Source organism: Hippocampus zosterae, chromosome 16, assembly GCF_025434085.1.
Source record: "Hippocampus zosterae strain Florida chromosome 16, ASM2543408v3, whole genome shotgun sequence".
Taxonomy (NCBI): Eukaryota; Metazoa; Chordata; class Actinopteri; order Syngnathiformes; family Syngnathidae; genus Hippocampus; species Hippocampus zosterae.
The window spans coordinates 3,567,858-3,588,423 of record NC_067466.1 but is presented as its reverse complement, the minus strand read 5'-3'; the positions used below and the strand labels follow the sequence as shown (position 1 = coordinate 3,588,423).

At 46.0% G+C, this 20,566-nt stretch overlaps 1 protein-coding gene across 1 annotated transcript in view; it reads right to left on the bottom strand.

Moving 5' to 3' along the window:
* The window catches only part of hyou1 (hypoxia up-regulated 1), a 42,170-nt gene extending 35,052 nt beyond the window's left edge, over positions 1-7,118 (bottom strand). The window contains exons 1-7 of the mRNA XM_052046235.1: positions 6,905-7,118; positions 6,336-6,411; positions 6,105-6,198; positions 5,907-5,985; positions 5,643-5,797; positions 374-450; positions 91-272 (exon numbers count right to left, since the gene is read on the bottom strand). Coding sequence (XP_051902195.1) covers positions 91-272; positions 374-450; positions 5,643-5,797; positions 5,907-5,985; positions 6,105-6,198; positions 6,336-6,405 — 657 coding nt within the window. The 5' untranslated portion in view covers positions 6,406-6,411; positions 6,905-7,118. The remainder of the gene's footprint in view (positions 1-90; positions 273-373; positions 451-5,642; positions 5,798-5,906; positions 5,986-6,104; positions 6,199-6,335; positions 6,412-6,904) is intronic.
* Positions 7,119-20,566: the final 13,448 nt, after the last annotated feature.

Here is a 20,566-nt window from a genome sequence, read left to right as displayed (position 1 = left end):
TGTGAGGAGCTCAATGGCTCATTGACATTCGTCATTTTTGTAAAGCATTGAGGACTGAACAAAGATTTATGGAGTAATGCTGAATTTTACCTTGCCTGTGGCATCAATATCTTTCCTTCTAAAGACCCCATAATTCAAGGCAACGGCTGTGTTGTCATTGATGAGTTGAAGGACCTTCAGACCTGCCATTTGTGCAGCCTGCAGCATTGACCTTCGCTCTGCCTGATTAAAAAAGGCTGGAACAGTGATAACTGCATCTTTGATTGGCTGTTCTACAAGTTGGGAAAAAAAGTAGGAAGAAATACATTTGAGGAAAAGTTGGCAAATGAATACAAATGACAAAATGTGAATTTTACTCAAAAAGAAAACTGACCTGCAAAGTCCTCAGCCAGTCCACGAGAATAATTGAGCATCATCCCGAGAATTTCTTCTGGTGTGTACTGCATTTTCCTGACAAATGGACAAAGATGTTTTCTGTTCATTATTGGATAACATTTGAACCCCCCCCCCCCCAACAACTCTCATGTGGCTTAAAGCTCAAGATTCGGTATTCCACCAAATTTTTCCCCAACAAAAATATCAGCAAGGATGGACCGACGAATGATTTTCAAGAGGTCCTCATGGTATTGAGGCAGTGTAATCAATGTAGAATTCAGACTACCGGCACTCACAACTTTCCAATGAGTGTCATACAAGGGCACCACAACAAGCATATATTTAATACAAAAGGTTTTCCTTAAATTGAATAGAACCAAATAAAAGCAGTTGAATGCTAAGGTGAAACTGACAACACTTGAGCAGTGACAAGCTGGAGCAAATACAAATGTGTGAAAAAAATCGCCAGAATTGAACATGGGTCTGTGTCTTAATACAAACCCCAAGTCCTAATAAGTTTCCTTCTCCGCAGCCACTCTTTCCAACTCTTCGGAGGGATCTTTAGGCGCTCCCAGGCCAGCCGGCAGTCCAAGTCAACACCAACAGAACTCCCCAAAGGACACTGTCAAATGCCTCCCCCCAGTCCACAAAACATGTTGACGAGTTTGGGTGATGTCCCATGCACCTCAGAGTCTCCTAGCTTTACTTCCTCAAAGGAAAGCGTGTCGGTGGAATTGAGGTCTTCAAATTATTCTCCCCACCGACTCACAACTTCCCAAGTTCACGTCAACAGCACCCCATCTCCAATGTACAGAGCTGTCTCCCATTGAAAATATATGCTACATTATGAATTGCAATACACAATGGAGATCTTGAACTGTTTAGCAACATAGGTTGGACATCAAGCAACAATAAGAAAGAATTTCACCTAGGCTTCCAACAACTACCGTATTTTTTGCACGATTAGGCGCTTCGGATTATAAAGCTCACTTTCTATGAATGGCCTATTTCAAAACTGTTTTCATATAGAGGGTGCACCGCATTATAAGGTGCATAGAATAGAAGCTACAATCATGGCTGCAATTGTGCTATGCATCCACTAGATGGAGCTACACTAAAGGGAATTACAATACAGTGCACTCCGCTTAATAGAACACCATTGGGCCGAAGCGCTTCTGTTCTACTAAGCGGGGTTTCTATTAACCGGAGACACTTTATTAGGTACACCTTCAGACACGTCGACGACCAAGTTATGCACGCAGAAAACCCCCTGCTGACGAGTTAGAAGAGATATTTCGACTGTGGACGTCCATATCTTTAATCAATCAACAACTTTAATCAACTTCAGTCAAACATCTCAAATCACGAGAAAAATTTCGTTACTTTTGTCTGGAAACAGGAGTCCGTAATTTTGCGGTTGACTTCCCTCTCAATGCGCTGGATAAGAGGGAAGTCCTGGAAACCGCGGGCGTACCTTCTGAGAATCCGGCAATGCATCGTATCGTCCGAGTATGTCCTTCTTATAGCCCTCGTCTCTTGAATGAAGTTGAAGCCATTGTGACGTGCGTGTGTCTATATGTGGAGTGACGCGTGCTACCTGTTACTGGATACGGCTAGAACTACCGCGTTTTCTCGTGATAGTGGTACAGTATCGCGATAGCTACACTTCGTCTCTCTCTCGTCTCTTGAATGAAGTTGAAGCCATTGTGACGTGCGTGTGTCTATGTGTGGAGTGACGCGTGCTACCTGTTACTGTATACGGCTAGAACTACCGCGTTTTCTCGCGATAGTGGTACAGTATCGCGATAGCTACACTTCGAAAACCACTACTTTACAATGTTCATTGCTTACGGCCTGTTCTATTAAGCGGAGATCTGTTCTACTAAGCGGAGTATCTTTATAGGAAATTGCATTAGGCAAATCTGTTCCAGAGCCTTTTGCTCTATTAAGCGGATTACTCTATTAACCGGTGTTCTATTAAGCGGAGTGCACTGTACCACTTTATTTATAGAGAGCAAAGCCATGCAGAAACGGTCAAGTACATGGTCATGAAACATAATACAAATGGCATTACAAAACAATAAATGAAAGATAAAAGTTATAAAGACAATGATTCAACAAAAAGGCACCCAAACCTCATGGGCTCACATCCACAAGGGGCGAAATTTCCTTAGAAGTCTGCTTGCTCTTGTCTCCTTTTTCCTTCCTTTAGTCAGTAGCTATCTATGCTTTTGGTATTATCTTCATTTCATAATGGCTGTGCAGAGCCCACAAAGTAGTTGTCGGTTTGAGTGTGTGTCGGAGAATGCACATCTCAATTAGTGTCGGGCAGAACAACCCTTTTAGGTTACAATTGGTTCCTGCTAATAATCTCCACGACATGGCATCGGGACACTAACAGAGAAACAACTCAATGGGGAATATAAAGAGAATGCAACACCATATATAAGGCGTGTCGGGATTATAAAGCGCACTGTCGGCTTTTGAGAAAATGGAATGCTTTTATAGTGTGGAAAATATGGTAGACCTCAGTTTCCATAAGATTGAGTGTTGTTAAAAGGGTGTAACACGGTTGGAAAAATGCTTCAGTTTCACCTTTATTGGAATGTGTTGCAGGCACCATATTCGAAATGGGTGAATTGTTTTGGGAGGTTGGAGTGGGGGGGGGGGATTAAACGAAACAAACAAACAAAAAAAAACTGATATAATGGACCCTTGCAGCTTGGTCACTTTGGAGTACTAGCACGTTGGGATAGTGGCACACTGGATGACTGGTCTGGGCCGATTAGGTGGTTTTCAGCATATCGGGATTCTGGTTTTCTTAATTTTCAGACATTTTGAAGTTCAGAAAGGGACCAAATAATACAAAGCAATGAATATTGTGTAAAATTGAGCAGTAAGAGACTATCTTGCACAATGTTCCGTTTTTGGTGGCAGACTGCAGTAAGATCCACACAAGAGGTACTTGCAAAGAGGCTCTGTTCTGTAGTGAGGGCTCTCCCTCCACGCTGCAGCATAATTTTTTGGAAACGATGTGTAAACAGGGTAACCAAAATAATATTTTTTAAATATCCCAAGTCTGCCATGCCTGATATAAAATCACCTCACTGAATGGCACGAGACTTGAGAGAGCCACAGAGAGGTTAGCAGCAAACTACATAACTTCAAATTGAAGTTTAAAGAGCGTACTACTTGGTGACAAAAAAGCTTGTTCCCAAATGGTTGCATATAATGAGGTCATTAATCAATAGTGTCATTTGCAGATGAGAGAAGTCATGTACCCATGAACTACAAAGCCCGTGGACTTGTCATTTTAGCCTGCTCTGTCAATAAATAACCATGAAAATATAAAAACGAATGCTGCATTTTCTAAGTTCATGATTATACAGTATGTATAGGCCATTTGACAAATTGGTGACATTTGTATCCCCAGGGAATAAAATAAAATGTATAAATCCATTGGACAACTAGAGCTGTGAGCGGCTTTGAAGGGCTCTCGCAACCCTGGCTGGCCACACTAGTGTAACTTGCATATTAGGTCGCTGGCACAATCACCCACTAAAATATAAAACGTTTTGACAGGCCTGATGTGTGTGCAAAATGTAATGAATTGTCGCCCAGGTTTAGACCTTCAAAAACAGCATCATTTTTCTTGCAAACACCACTTCACCATGGCAACAACACCATCCCTTTTGATCTATGACTCCATGTGTGGCAAATGAACCGAGTTTGCCATCATGCCGGGAGGCTTGACAAGGGAACTCCAAATGCTGGACATCGGTGAAAACTTCAAAGTGAAGCTGTGAGCGGCATGGAACAATGGATGATAGATGATGGACACAGCTTTACCAAGACTGTGAGGCAGCACCGGGCGAGTTACGCCACAATCTGTGAATGGATTAGAGATGCTTGGCTCACATGTCTGCTTGCACTGTTGTTCCAGTTTTGGCAAAAGCCGGCCTCATTTCTGAGGAGGCGCATCCCAACAGGACCGACTCTGACAATGACGAAAGGAGAACTTGCCCACCTGTTCATTTGGACACAGAATATGAGGACTTTGATGGATTTGAGGATGAGGATTGAGCATAAAAATAAAGTACACCCAAACTCAGTTTTTCTCCCGCAGCCTTTTTTAAAAACAAGACAAGTGGCAGAAGCTAACAGATATGGCAGCCTACCTGTCTGCATGTGGACCTGTAACAAAACTTGAGCGTCGCTAAATGTGTGAAAACTATGACCAATCACATCTAAAATTCATATGTACATGACTATTGTTGTTCACTTCAACCCGTTAAAAAAAAAAAAAAACTTTTATTACAATATTTTTGATTTTGCGGAGGTGATAGTGGCTTTTCCTCACTGGAGCTCACATTTGCCAATAAATAAAAAAAATAATATTGTGCGGATGTTGGTGATTGCGCCATAGTGGACTTCATGGAAAATTATTTAGGATTGCACCAGCGCTAAAAATAAATCATAAATGAGGGAGACTGGCATGGCCAAACTGAATGTTGCCAAGCCACAAATTTCTGAGACAATGTCCTTCGGACAGATGAGACAAAACACAAAAATGAAGCATACCAAGAAAAGAGCATTGTGCCCATCGTGAAACATGGAGGCTCCTATATTCTGAGGGGTTTTTTTCTTGCTTCATCTCATACAAGGTGCCTATAATCTGTGCAGGTTACAATGAATTCTCAAGACTATCGAAGTATTCAGGAGAGAAATGTGCTGCCCAGTGTCAGAAAGCTTGGTCTTAGTTGCAGGTCTTGTAACAGGATAATGAGCAAAAACACACAGCGTTTGACACCTAAGAGGTGTCTTCAACCTCAAGAGACATTGTGGCTCTTTCAACCATCTGATATGGCTCTCTGCTACCTAGGAAAATAAATATTGAATTTTAACAATCCCCCCCCCCCCCAACATGTAACCCTGAAGATAATGGTCATCTTGTAACATTATTATAAGTACTATTATTATTTGTCACTCAAAATATACATCGCTGTATGCACCACCTGGCAGCAAGATTTTTTCAGCTCTTTGACTCCAGGTCGGCAAACAGAGGATTAAGTTTCTGAAGAAAATATAACCTTTAATGCTCAGTGACATCAACTATTGAAAACAAACATTACTAACGCCTCACAGATGACATTGAGAACATACTATCGTGTGTGAAAATGAAGGTGACGTATTCAGTGCTGATGAGCAGACACAGTATGTTGAGGTAAAGGAGCAAAAACTACAGACAGACACACACACACACTTACTCTGAGTCTTTGAAGTAAATTGTGTCTCGGGAAGGGTCAACTTGAAGTTGGTGCTCAGGAAACTGTTTCCGGTAAAGTGCTGTAAGTGGGTTGTCGTGCTTCTTGCCCATGAGATTTTGCAGGTGTCGATAGACAGTTTTTGGGTTCTTCACAGACTGAAAATGTTGACGGGTAACGATGAATAACAGAAGATTTCACGCAAAATGTGCAACAATGAAATGGGCAGTGTGAATATGATTATAGATTGTAACTAAAAAGGCTTACCACTCCTAAAGCACTGTCACCGAAAAGTCTTTCATTCTCCTTGAGACATACAACTGCAGGTGTTTTCCTCCTCGACTCTCTAAAAATACACCAAAAAGTGAGAATATCCAACCGTATTCTTTTTACCTGCTACTGAATTAGCAATGTGAACCAGATATGCATGTTTTGTGTCCTGTGTGGAAGCTTATTGCTACCCACTTGTTGAGAACAATCTCCATTGGCACACCAGGTTTGACTATTGCCATCTTCATCCATTCACTCCCTACATCTATTGACATGACTGCCACGGCGTCTGCAAAAGTATACCACAAATCATTCCATCAATATTTTCATTTACTGTACTTATATTTCAACCATTGTAGAGTCTGCTATATTGCAGTGAATACACAACCCCAGACAAAAATATAAAATATTATCTGCAGCTCATACCCGTGTGAGAAGGCAACATTGCTAGAACAAGGCAGAACAAAGTAGCCAATGGAAACTTTCTCCAAACCATGATGAGCTGAAATGATACAGATAAAATATGGAATCAGTGTCCTTGTTTTTATTTTTTTTGACTCACCAAATTATCTCTTCTAAGATATCGTTAATGTTGAGCAATATAAAGATGCATTGACCATTAAAACATACAGTTTGCCAAGAATAAACGGTCATTAAAACTATAGCGTGGACAAGAGAAATTTCGTGACCTTCCTGGCTTTATCAGCCCTTTGAGTTGGTTTTGGCTTTAATGTCTACCAAGTATATTACACTGTATACCACGAGATACAATTGTGAGTTGCGGGATAGAGTGTAAAACTTATTATCCCACACGTTAACCTTTCATTTCAATACTATACACACAAAGCCGCGCCAGGAACACATTTCAACTGCATGTACTAGGCAAAAAATAAAGCAGCATTAGAATCGCACCCACTATTCGAAATTTACAACATTCTGTTAGCTAGCAGGAAAGCATGGATAGAGCCGCATGACTAACACTAACGTGAACTTACCTTTCTTCAGGATTTACAATTGCGGACCAAATTAACAACACACCGGCCTCTTTCGTGTTTCCTCTGATATTAGAGGACGACTTTTGAGGCAATTTAGAGCCTCTGGATTTTAATAGAGGACAGTTTTAGCCCAGCTTATCACCGGGTTGACTTCATCAGTCGGGCCCGGAACGCGGCGTCACCTCATTGGATCCACTGAAGTTGCTGCTCGTCGGACACAAAAAAAGTCAAGCTCAACATTAAAATATACTATTTCCGGTTTTTGAAGTACCAAATGGAGTCGTGTAATGTGGTGGATGATACTGTATTCATATGTTTATCCAGTTAGTGTTACAATAATTTTGAAGCCAAAACTGAAAGGGTTGTTACTAAAGCACCATATGGCCGAATGACGATTATATGCAATGCATGTATAAAAATACTAAGATTAAGGATAAAATTGATTATCCGTTCGTAAACGAAATCATTCCGTTTCGTTTATTGGAAACATTTTACGGTCTTCAATTGTACTGCCAAATTGAGTCATGTCATGTGGTGGAGGACATTCAAATGTCTCTTAAATAACATTGGTGTTACATTAATTTTTCCCGAAACTGAAATAGTTGATACTAAAGTACAATTTAGGAGAATGATAATTGTATGCAATGCCTGCTACATAAGAAGACGATTAAGGATAAGAATGGATGGCCGTTCTTAAATGAGAGCCGTCCATTTTGTTTGTTGGAAACTGTTAAGCATCTTAATTTGGAAGACTAGTTCTTACTTTTCAACAGTAACTTGATGGAATGAAGGAAAATCACATCGATGTGCAACCACTCTGCATTAAGACCCAACCCCTCAAGGTTCCACGCACATTCTGGTGATTGGTCCACGTGCTGTGAATTTAAAACGTAAACACACCCTGTTGGTCCACGTCCAGAAGGCGTACCTTGAAATACATCACCGTCGGGTAGAACTCAAATCTCTTAATTGCAATGCACCTATCTATTGTTGTAATATACAATACTTATGAACACTTGATCTATAAAATTCTCTTAATAGCTACACTCCTCGGTCTTTGTGCCATTGATATGGCAAGATTATTTATCTCTATTTCTCGCTCGTGTTTCGACGGCGACTGATTAAGGAGCGTTTATTCTTGAATGCTGAGATTACAACTTTGACCAAACAAATATTGTAACAATAGCGTTTGCATGTTTACGGAACTGCTGCCACCAAGCAGCAGTAATGTCGTCAACACAGGTTCATGGTATCCGAGCACGTGTACATGTCCCAGAAGAGCCTTGCTTGGTCGAGAACGTGCACACTTAGTCGCCATCATGAACCGGGAGTGCAGTGCTCGTCCCTCTCTTCCACGGATTTAGGCTGCATTCACGTAACGTGGGAAATCGGAATTATCGTTTCGGATTGTCCCATTTCGGACCCCAAAGCGTTGAAGGCGAATGTAAAAGACAAAGATGCCGATAAACCGTTTTTTTCTGGTTCATCACAACACATTTTGAACCCTAGCAAACTTTCATAGTATCTTTAATTCGTTTAAATAAAGGCTTTTCCTCCCGAGGTTAATGGGTATGCTGGATCCTGACTTCAGGCAGTAGGTGGGGGTACACCCTGAACTGGTTGCCAGCGAATTGCACGGCACACATAGACAAACAACCATTCCTACTCACAATCACACCGAGGGCCAATTTAGAGTGATCAATCAAGCAGACATGTTAAACAGTTGCCCACTGTGCATAAATATTTTTTACTTTCATTTTGAATGCATTGGTAGCTGAAAATGGTAGATCACTAGGTACCACAGCACAAATTGTGCTGATATCTCTCATTACGGGAAAATAAGAGGCATTTAACTTACAATGGCAGTCATAAATTTCACCAGTGTGGGACAAATAAAGGATATCTTAAATAAAGGATATCTTAATAGACAAAAATATTCACCAAAAATCAAGTAAATCACCTTTCTCATTCTAATTGCTGTCGTCCACAGCAAAGTCGTCTAACTTCGACACCTCAAATTTTCATCATGTGTGTCATTTTCGAGAAGTAGGAGACATTTCAACGATGAAAATAGACCTACTTTGACAAAAAAATTCAACCAAAAAAAAATCAAGGAAAAAACACCCTTTCTCATTATGATTGCTGTAGTAGTTAGCAATGGTGCCCTACTAATTACTACAGATCAAAGTGTTATATCTGTCATTTTACAAAAGTAGGAGATAGTTTAATCACCAAAACAATCATCAAAAGTCTACAAAACCATTTTCTCATTCTGATTGCATTAGTACTTGACAAAGAATTTCTACGGGTTTTATCTGGTGTGCCTGCGTGAGTTTCGTCCCCCATTCCAAAAACGTGTGGCAGGTTGATGGAACAGTCTAAATTGGCCCTAGGTGTCATTGTGGGTGCAGATGGCTGTTCATCGATGTTTGGCCTGCAATTGGCTGGCAACCAGTCCAGGGTATCCCCCGCCTACTGCCCGAAGACAGCAAGGATAGGCTCCAGCATGCCCTGTGATCTTTGTGAGGATAAGCAGATCAGCAAATGGATGGATGTAGCAGATGGAAAAGTCTGAGAAGTCCTATAAAATAATTTCAAGAAAAGAATGGGAACCCTGCACCAAAATATTCACTCAAAATCAAGAAAAACACATTTTATCATTCTGAATGCTGTAGTGGTTGGCAATGGTTGCCCACTAAAATAGGTGTCAAATGCAGGGCCAGAAAGTAAAATTCCTGCCACAGTTTGGCTTTTGCCAGAAGTGCTTCTAATCAACCACCAGGTAATTGAACTCCTGGATACTAGCTTGTTAACCTGCTGACTGCCGACTGCCAGACAGCAGGTTAACAAGCTAGCACTCGTTACTCCATCTGTCAAAATGTTTTATTGTGCATTTATTTGTTGAGATAAGCCATTCCAACATCGCAGGTGTGGTATATCAAGGTGCTGATTAGATAGCATGATTATCGCACAGGTGTGCCTTAGGCTGGCCATAATAAAAGGCCACTCTGAAATGTGAGTTTTGCTTTATTGGGGAATTTTAGGGGGTCAGAAAAGCAGTGAGAACCTTGTGGTGAAACCACCATTTGCTTCAGGCATCTTCTTTGCAGAGTTGATCAGGTTATTGATTGTGACCTGTGGAATGTTGGTCCTCTTCAATGTCTGTGCCAAATTATTGGATATTGACAGGAACTGGAACACACAGTCGTACGTGCCGATACTAATCATCTCCAAACATGCTAAATAGGTGACATGTTCGGGAGTATGTTGGCCATGCAAGAACAAGGATGTTTTGAACTTACACGAATTGTGTACAGATCCTAAGGCCCATTCGGTTATTCTGCCAAATTGTCTAAAACACCTTTGGAAGATGACTTATGATAAAAAAAATGAACATTCAATTCATGTGCAACAGCTCTGGTGGACATTCCTGCAGTCACCATGCCAAATGAATGCTCCCTCAAAACTTGCAAATTCTGTGGTGTGTGATTGTCAGAGATTTTCTCGGACAAAGTTAAAGAAACGACTCGGCACACAGGAAAATTGTCTTCAATATCGGCGGGAGCGGACCTCTGAGACCGAACGACGGTTGTTGCTCTGCGATCACACTCGGCTCCCTCTCCGCCGGTTCGAACTTTTATTGCAAAATACAAGAAAGACCCTGCCCCAGCGATTAGGATACCGCGCCCCCCGGTCAGGCCCCTCGGTAGTGATCTGATCTACCCGAATACACAAGTCACAGACTTGGCTGATGACTAATGTCCACCTGGGCGCGACAGCTGTTCCCAAACTGTCTTTTGGTATTCAACAACTCTTTGTTCCCAATTTGTTTCCCACTGTGATTGAATCTAGCCTTCGCCCCCCTTGCTTTGACGTGATTACTCAAGAAAAAGGCCCTCCGCCCAAACGGCCGACACCTCTGCGCTGAGCATATCTGTGTACATACATCTACTGATGCCTTGTCTGGACACATCTACAGTGATGTTCCTGGATTCACTGGACGTTTTGGGTCTTTCAACTATCAGACGCCCTCCTCCAGGTGACCCAGCCGGGGTTGATCAAGTCCCGGCTTGTGTCCAGACAGCTAGCTAGCTACCATGACTCCATGGATCTCCTCTTTTGAGCCACAGCCATCTTGAGGCTCTTTCTGCCGCTTCAGTGGTATTGCGGATGGCTCTCCTTTTCCTCTCTCCATCGATGCCTAAACTACAGTAGGCTCTGGCCAAGGAACGGGCTGCAAATCCTCTGCAACCAACCTCCACAGGGAAACACCTTGCTCTCCAACCAGCCAGCTGGCAGTTGCTGACCAGTCCTGCGTACTTAGAGAGCTTCCTCTCAAAGGCTTCTTCCAAGCGATTTTCCCACGGCACTGTCAGCTCCAGCAGCACTGCTTGTTTGGTGGACTCCGATACGAGGACAATGTCAGGTCGTAGGGTGGTAACTGCAATATGGCTGGGGAACTTCAGCTTTTTTTCAAGATCCACCAACAACTGCCAGTCTCTTGCAGATGTCAGGATGCCTGCAGATGATGTTCTGCTGGCCGCGGTAGGCTTGTCCCCAGCTGTGACAAAGGCGACGGTTTTATTGGAGGGGCGGAACTGTTTAGCCCATGCCAGCCCTGCGGTAATGGCTTCCGCGATAGTCTTAAGGACTTGATCATGCCTTCACCTGTACCGTCCATCTCCAAGTGCCCTTGTGCAGCCACTGAGGATGTGTTCCAGGGTTCCTCGCTTGGAGCACAGTGGGCATGCCGGTGTCTCTGCTATGCCCCATGTGTGCAGATTTGACGGGCTTGGGAGCACATCATAAACTGCCTGGATGAGGAATTTAATGCGTTGAGGCTCTGCTTTCCAAAGCTCTGCCCAGGTCACTTTCCTCTCAACTGCGTTCTCCCATCTTGTCCAAGCACCCTGTTGTTTCATTCCCACAGCCTTGCAGGTTCTTGTGTCCTCCACTGCTGCTCTCACCTCGTCCTGTACAAGACGTCGCCCCTCCTTCCCCTTGGTGTTCAGCTGGTGAGATGGAAAGGATCCTAGCCCAGCTCGAGCTCGTGTGACCACTCCAGTCAAGCACCTGTGCCGGAGCCTTGCATCTGCCTCTTCAACCGCTTCCTCTGCCCTCCATTTCCTGCCAGTCCTCACTTGGATCCCAGCCTTAGCCACCTTCGGTGACCTTAAATTCCTCCTCCAAGGATTTGAAGGGCAGTTGCAGTTTGTTGCTGTTTCCGTAGAGAGCGATGCTGCTCAGGCTCTTTGGAAGTCCTAGCCATCTCCGGAGGTGGCTGCTGACCTTCCTCTCTAAGGTCTCAACTGTCGAGATGGGGACGGAGTAGACCAGGAGGGGCCACAGGATCCTGGGAAGAATGCCGTGCTGGTATACCCAGGCTTTAAACTTCCCCGGTAGGCCTGACTTGTCCACTGATTTCAGCCAGCCATCCAACTCCGTGTATGTCGACTGGATAGATTTTGTGTCTCTCAGAGAGCAGTCGAAAAGCTTCCCTAGGCTCTTGACCGGCTTCTCTGAGATTGATGGAATGGCTGTGCCTGAGATGGTGAACCGGAACTTGTTTTCCACCTTCTCTTTCCTTAGCACCATAGATCTTGATTTGGCGGGTTTGAAACGCATCCGGGCCCACGCCACCAGCTTTTCAAGACCCTTCAGAATCCACCGGCAGCCTGGGACTGATTCTGTCGTGACTGTGAGGTCATCCATGAATGCCCTGATGGGTGGTTGCCGTTGTCCGGAGTTCATGCGGGGCCTTCTGCACTCTGGCTCAGCAGATTTTGTGAGCATGTTCATGGCTAGCGAGAACTGTGTCACAGAGATAGTACACCCTGTGATGATGCCGATCTCCACCTTGTGCCAACTGGATGTCATTGCTCCTGAAGAGATCCTCATCCTGAAATTGCTGTAATAATCAGCGATGAGATCTCTGCATCTGCTGGGTACATGATGCTTTGTCAGAGTGAGCTGGACGAGCTTGTGTGGAATGGAGCCGAATGCATTTGCCAGGTCAAGCCACAGCACTGATAGGTTACCTTTGTTCTCTCTGGCCTCCCGAATAAGCTGTGTGACCACACCGGTATGTTCCAAACATCCTGAAATTCCTGAGATGCCACCTTTCTGGACAGATGTATCGATGTAGGAGTTCTTTGCCAGGTAGGTACACAGCCGCTTGGAAACAGCACTGAAGAAAACCTTTGCCTCAACACACAGCAGGGAGATGATGCGGAACTGGTCTAGCTGAGTGGAGTTTTCCTCCTTCGGGATCCATACCCCTTCAGCCATTCTCCATTGTTCAGGGATCCTTCCCCTTCTCCAGAAGACTCGCAGGATTGTCCACAGACGCAGCAGGAGTTTGGGACAGTTCTTGTACACTTTGTCTGAAGTGCCACTCGGTCCTGGAGCAGAGCTCGCCCTTGCTCTGCGGACAACCTCCCTGACTTCCTTTAGCTGCAGCTCCGACATGTCGAACTGCTCTTCAGGTTCAGGGGGGTCTATGAGGATGTTGCATTCTCCCAGCTCCTGCTCTCTTGCGGGGTTGCTGTACGTCTGCTTCAGATGTTGGTTTATGATTTCCTGCGAGGAGACCAGATTGCCACTCCGCTTCTGCCCCAGCAAATCCTTCGTGAACTTGAAGGGGTTAGCGATGAAAGCAGCACGCTTCCGTGCCCTCTGGCGTCGCCGCCTCCGGTGCCACTCTGCACTGGCGGAGAACTCTAATCTTTTTCCGTAGGATGCACATTAGCTGGGCCAGGTCAGTGCGTTCCTCTTGTCCTGCCGCCTTGTACTGGGACTTCAGCGTTTTCATCTCCTGCCTGATGTTGTGGATCCTTACCGCTCTTTGATTCTTTGCGTACGTTGTTCCCGGGCTTTTCTTCTCCTCCTCGCCAAACCTTTCTGCTGCGAAGCTGACAATGACTGCTGTCATAGCTTGTAGCTTCCCGTCGGCGTGTCCCTTCGCCATAGCCTCCAGAATTTGGTCGACATCGTCGTCGAATTGCTTCCAGAGAGAGGTCATGCTAGCTGCAGGCCATTTGATCCGCCTCGTTTCAGACTTGATGCTCGAGGGATTAGTTTGCAACACGTGGAGGTTCTGGGCACTGTGGGGTGACTCCGGGCCTGGCACCTCCTGCGTCTCACCAGGTGTAACACCTGTGCGTTGTGTTGTTTCTGCTCCCAACGGGCACTTCATCCTCGCTCGGTGGATCTTCAAGCCATGGATGTTCTTGCAGACTTTGCCGCATGTACACGTTTTACTCAAAGTCGATTGTCCGTTGCCCGGGTCTGTATCCGTTGTGTCCGTCCGACTGGGGTGCTCATCCTCCCCCCCTCTCAGGCACCCCTGGGGGTATTTTTCCATTGAGTTCATCGTAGCTTGGTTGGGTCCCTCCTCTCAGAGGATGCAGATTGGGTTGCTGACCCGTTCTGCCCCAGTTGCCGTCTCTCCGGGCTGTCACTGACTCTCCAGTCGTCACCACGCTCTTCATGGTTGTCATCCAGTCTTTCCTGGCTGTCACTGATCTCTCAGGGTATTCGCTGTGTACATACTGATGCCTAGTCTGGACACATCATCAGTGATGTTCCTGGATTCACTGGACGTTTCGGGTCTTTCAACTATCAGACGCCCTCCTCCAGGTGACCCAGCCGGGGTTGATCAAGTCCCGGCTTGTGTCCAGACAGCTAGCTAGCTACCATGACTCCATGGATCTCCTCTTTTGAGCCACAGCCATCTTGAGGCTCTTTCTGCCGCTTCAGTGGTATTGCGGATGGCTCTCCTTTTCCTCTCTCCATCGATGCCTAAACTACAGTAGGCTCTGGCCAAGGAACGGGCTGCAAATCCTCTGCAACCAACCTCCACAGGGAAACACCTTGCTCTCCAACCAGCCAGCTGGCAGTCGCTGACCAGTCCTGCGTACTTAGAGAGCTTCCTCTCAAAGGCTTCTTCCAAGCGATTTTCCCACGGCACTGTCAGCTCCAGCAGCACTGCTTGTTTGGTGGACTCCGATACGAGGACAATGTCAGGTCGTAGGGTGGTAACTGCAATATGGCTGGGGAACTTCAGCTTTTTTTCAAGATCCACCAACAACTGCCAGTCTCTTGCAGATGTCAGGATGCCTGCAGATGATGTTCTGCTGGCCGCGGTAGGCTTGTCCCCAGCTGTGACAAAGGCGACGGTTTTATTGGAGGGGCGGAACTGTTTAGCCCATGCCAGCCCTGCGGTAATGGCTTCCGCGATAGTCTTAAGGACTTGATCATGCCTCCACCTGTACCGTCCATCTCCAAGTGCCCTTGTGCAGCCACTGAGGATGTGTTCCAGGGTTCCTCGCTTGGAGCACAGTGGGCATGCCGGTGTCTCTGCTATGCCCCATGTGTGCAGATTTGACGGGCTTGGGAGCACATCATAAACTGCCTGGATGAGGAATTTAATGCGTTGAGGCTCTGCTTTCCAAAGCTCTGCCCAGGTCACTTTCCTCTCAACTGCGTTCTCCCATCTTGTCCAAGCACCCTGTTGTTTCATTCCCACAGCCTTGCAGGTTCTTGTGTCCTCCACTTGCTGCTCTCACCTCGTCCTGGACAAGACGTCGCCCCTCCTTCCCCTTGGTGTTCAGCTGGGGAGATGGAAAGGATCCTAGCCCAGCTCGACCTCGTGTGACCACTCCAGTCAAGCACCTGTGCCGGAGCCTTGCATCTGCCTCTTCAACCGCTTCCTCTGCCCTACATTTCCTGCCAGTCCTCACTTGGATCCCAGCCTTAACCACCTTCGGATCTCTTGAGTCCCTGTATTGAACCACTTCTCTGGCTCTGGTGACCTTAAATTCCTCCTCCAAGGATTTGAAGGGCAGTTGCAGTTTGTTGCTGTTTCCGTAGAGAGCGATGCTGCTCAGGCTCTTTGGAAGTCCTAGCCATCTCCGGAGGTGGCTGATGACCTTCCTCTCTAAGGTCTCAACAGTCTAGATGGGGACGGAGTAGACCAGGAGGGGCCACAGGATCCTGGGAAGAATGCCGTGCTGGTATACCCAGGCTTTAAACTTCCCCGGTAGGCCTGACTTGTCCACTGATTTCAGCCAGCCATCCAACTCCGTGCATGTCGACTGGATAGATTTTGTGTCTCTCAGAGAGCAGTCGAAAACCTTCCCTAGGCTCTTGACCGGCTTCTCTGAGATTGATGGAATGGCTGTGCCTGAGATGGTGAACCGGAACTTGTTTTCCACCTTCCCTTTCCTTAGCACCATAGATCTTGATTTGTCAAACGCCCAGGTGACATTGATATGCAATTGCACGGGTGGGAGGAAAAACTGTCCTGAGGGGAAGCGGGTGGTGGTGTAACAAGTTCAGGAAAGAATACCCTTCCCGGGCAATGGCTACACATTCAATGAAATCAAAATCTAATCTAAACACACATTAAATAAAAAGTAAAACCTAACAACTACTAACTAACCAATGAATATCAAAATCTAACCTAAACACATAGTAGATGAAAACCAAAACCTAACCTAAACACACAGTAAATGGAACTCGAAAACACACAGTAAATGAAAATCAAAACTATACTAACTACTATATACATGGTAAGCCAACCCAAGACATCAAACATTCACATCTGCAATGCCTTTCTGTGAAGTCATCATACGGGCTTACATAAGGTTACAGTAAATCAATCACCAAAGTCAGTGTTAAAATAGTCTTCGTCAGACTCCGTGTGCACCTGTTGGTACTCCGACATGGCCACAGTCAGCTGAGCTGCCACTTCACTTTGATAGCATCCGTGAATTTGGCAGCACAACCTCTGACCAGCGGGATAACACAAGCGACAGGAAAACAGGAAGAGAAAAATATACCAACAATTGTCTCCTGCCTCCCGACATCGAATCCCATGAGACAAGTCACTCCTTTCGTGGGCCTGTATGCCCACCGTGACTTCTCTTAGGCCCATGAGGATGACGCCGGTGCCGATGATGCTGATGATGCATAGGCAACGCTTGACTGCCCTTTCTGTGCTCTTCCTTGAGAGGGGTGTGTTTACCACGGAAAACCCTCTCTCCCACTGTGGTCTTTCGGCGGCACGCAAGATCAGCGCACTTGGACTTAGGTGCTGATTCTCCTTCTTGAGACTGGCGTCGCTAGGCCCCTCAACCTCAAACCGAAGGAGCTTGCCCCGCGACTGGTGGATCCAGACGTGGCGTCCTTCGATCTTGACCGCAGTTTTTGTTGCTGCAATCACTTGAGAGGGGCCATTCCAGCGTTCACTGTCCCAGAGAAGTCTTTTCAGCACCTTGAGGAAGTTCTGATCACCACTCCGGACCTGGCGAATCTGTGGAGCAGAACACCCTGGCAAGTCATTGTGCCTATTCATCTCTTTCTGATCAAATTGTGTTTTAGTCTCTCTCATTGTCTCAATGAGCCTGGCTTTGACAGTTCCGTTAGTGCACTCCACAAATCCAGTCGATTGCAGGTGGTACGCAGTGTTGCTTCAAATCAGTGTCCAACAATTCGCCCAATGCTTTCACGACGGTTCCCGAATCATCGCGAGCGCTTGAAGACAGTTCAACCCATTTTGAAAACACATAAACAATGACAAGACAGTATCGGTTCCCTTATGTTTTGTTCAAGCAGATTACACAATGTATACAAAAAAAAATTTTTTTGGTTGAAAACTGCATAATCCTATGTGTATGATAATATTGGCGCACCTGTGCTATCATCGCTATCATCCCCCCTGTTGACACATGTGCCAAGCCATGTGTCAACCTCGCGGCACACTCGACGCTCCCTTATTTGTCCAATATTTTCTTTCTGTGGGAGGTGCAAAAATGTGTCTTAATTTCAAATCATCCTGTGTTGTGTACTGTGCCTCTATTGCTAGTATGTCACGTGTTACTGCAATTTGTCAGCTGAAATGAACGGTCGGAGTAGTCATCACTTCCCAATTGATGTATTGACGCACCCAGCCATCCTGTGTTTCCTCGCACCCCGGATTGGCGGGGGAGGGGCTCCACAGGTGGTTTGGAACGGAGCTCGCAAGGTTATTCATGTTTTTCCACTCACATTGCTCTGGTTTGCCGAGCGGTATGAAAATGTGTTGCCCTTGTGAGAGGAGGGGCTTGACCGCCCTTCCTACCCGCGCTGTGGCGAAACACCACTAATCTTTCCAATACACGTGCTCAACAACAATACCTTGGGGTTGCAGGCCCAGAAAAACTTTAGTGTAGTCAGGGTCTGGTCCTGGTGTCTGCTTACGTCTTATAGTCACACGCAGGTTGTTCGCCGTTTGCACGTTACTTCCTGGCTTTAATTTGGTACCTGCCAATCGAACTAGACATTCGGAACTCCGAGTTACGTCATTGTTCGGTAAATCGAGTGTCCAAAAATAGCAAGCATCATCTTGACTATTCCCCATGCGGGCTTCAACCTGGCCCTTGTGATTTACGATGGTGTAAATTGCGAGTTGCGTTTGAGCATCCCGTCCCAATAAATTGTGCGGACAGCGAGAATTTAGCGCGGCTTCGACGAGTGCTTTCCGATTTGGGTCTGTGGGGGAAGTAATGGTTACTGTTTGCGATAACGTCAAGGGCTGCACGGAGACATGTGCTCCTCTCATGCGAATTTTGCCATCGCTTGGCTTCACAGTATCGCGATCCCAACGACCGAAAACAGTGATATCGGCACCTGTGTCAACAAGGAAGACTGTCGGGATTCCTTCGACCAACAACGTAATTTCCGGTTTAGTTATGGACGAGGTTTGACATCTCAGCAGGTAGTTCCCTGTGTCGAAAACATGGTTGCTACCGGCTAAGATGTCACCCTCGTCCTCACTTGAGGCGGGCGATTCAAACAAAGGCGCAGAGGCCTTTATCGCTGTCATAGCTACCTCCTCTTTTTTATTCCGTATTGTTTGTAAATCCTCCTCATCTGATGAGGAGGTCCCCGTGCTACTATCACGCTCCCGCTTACGCCTGTCCTTCCGCTGTTGTCTACATTCTTTCACCATGTGACCCTTTTGCCCACAAAGAAAACATCTGCCTTCAACAAAACGTTTTTGGTCCCTAGGGGTTAATTTGAAGGGAGCAAACGATCGTATTTGTTTATTACCTTTATGAGGAGGACCCGGGGTTTTCCTGTGTGCGTTTGGGTTTTTTGTGGCATAATAAATGTTGGTCACGTGACACTCATTCTTCCTTTTCTTGTTCTCGAGTCGTTCGTAATTCCGTGCGTAATTCAAAACCTCATCGATAGGACATGTTGGCCAATTCAGATTATGTCTTTTAACATATTGGGCAACATCAGGATGTGCTTGGTTTAGCAAATGCTGTTTTAAATGCGAATTGAACAAGTCTGACTGTGTCTCAGGGATACCGCCGTGTATTTTGAACACTGTTCGCAGACGATGGAAAAAATCGTCCGTAGTTTCGTCAGCCTTTTGTATGCATGTGGCAATTTCTTTGGGGTTTTGCGTCCGCTGTTATGCCTGGGCGCAACGTTCCATAATTTGGTCAAGGGGTCCCCCTAGCGGCGTGAGTTCATCATAGCACAGATAACCTCCCGCAGCTTTTTTACCATTAAAGTTACCCACAACGGCGCCAAACTTAGACCCGGTAGTTAATGAGAGCAACTTCAGGGCCTCACCCGCGTTAAGCCTGTGGCTGTGGACTAAGTCGGACAGTTCTCTTACGAACTCGTCCGGGTTGTCTTTTGGTTTTGGAAGGGACGCGGCGATGTCTCGGAATTCAGCCGGCGTCCACGGTCTATATACGTACAGCGATTCATCGTTCGTTGACGGCATTTGAACCATGGGGAACGCTTGGAAAGGGTACCCTTCGAGTCTAGATTCATACGAATCATGCTCTAGCGGGGCGGATGGGTCGAGGATCCGCCTCCACTCACCCACCGTGCCCTTGGAGCGCGTTTGGTCTTGATGTGCAGAGTTTGGACCACCCTGCGGTTTGACCGGGTTCTCTAGACCACAGTTATGTGCGGTAGTTTGATCGGCGGGCGTTATGGGCGCTTGATTAGTTCCCCTAGACGGAGGGGGTACCGGATTATTTTCTCTCGTTGTTTGCGGCTGCGGGGGGAGGGCCGGGTACAGCTCTCCCGAAACGGCGGACGCTGGAGCGGCTGAGGGTCGCGTCGCAGCAGCCGCTGCAATTAAATCCTCATCCAGCCTATCACGTCTGTCTTTCGCCTTTCTTGCCCGTATTCGTTTGGCTCTTTCAATGAGTACAGTATTTTGCACTTATACCATTGTTTTCCGTGTTCATTATTTTTCCGCTTTTCTTTGTCTTTCAGCGATAATTTGCCCAACACGGTTTCCAGTTCATCGCAACCATTAACGTCTCCCGAGAACCCGTATTTCTTTTTCCACTTTTTCACGAATCGCGTTGACCCTCTGTAGTCAATTTCAGCTAATCGCGTGTTTTCAATGATCGCTTCTACATCGTGACGTGCTGTTGTCTGCTGTGTTCGGCTCAATCGCCAACAACCCGAGGACTTCCGTGTCGCCATGTTGCCTAGCAACATTTGGAAGCGTTTACAGGTATTTTACAACCCGAAAAAATCGCGATCTAGAACTGGGTCGTTACCCGAAAACAAAAACGGCCCGCGCCGGAGTTTATATGGATTACGTTACCACAATAGCGTGATCACCAATCACACTCACGCACT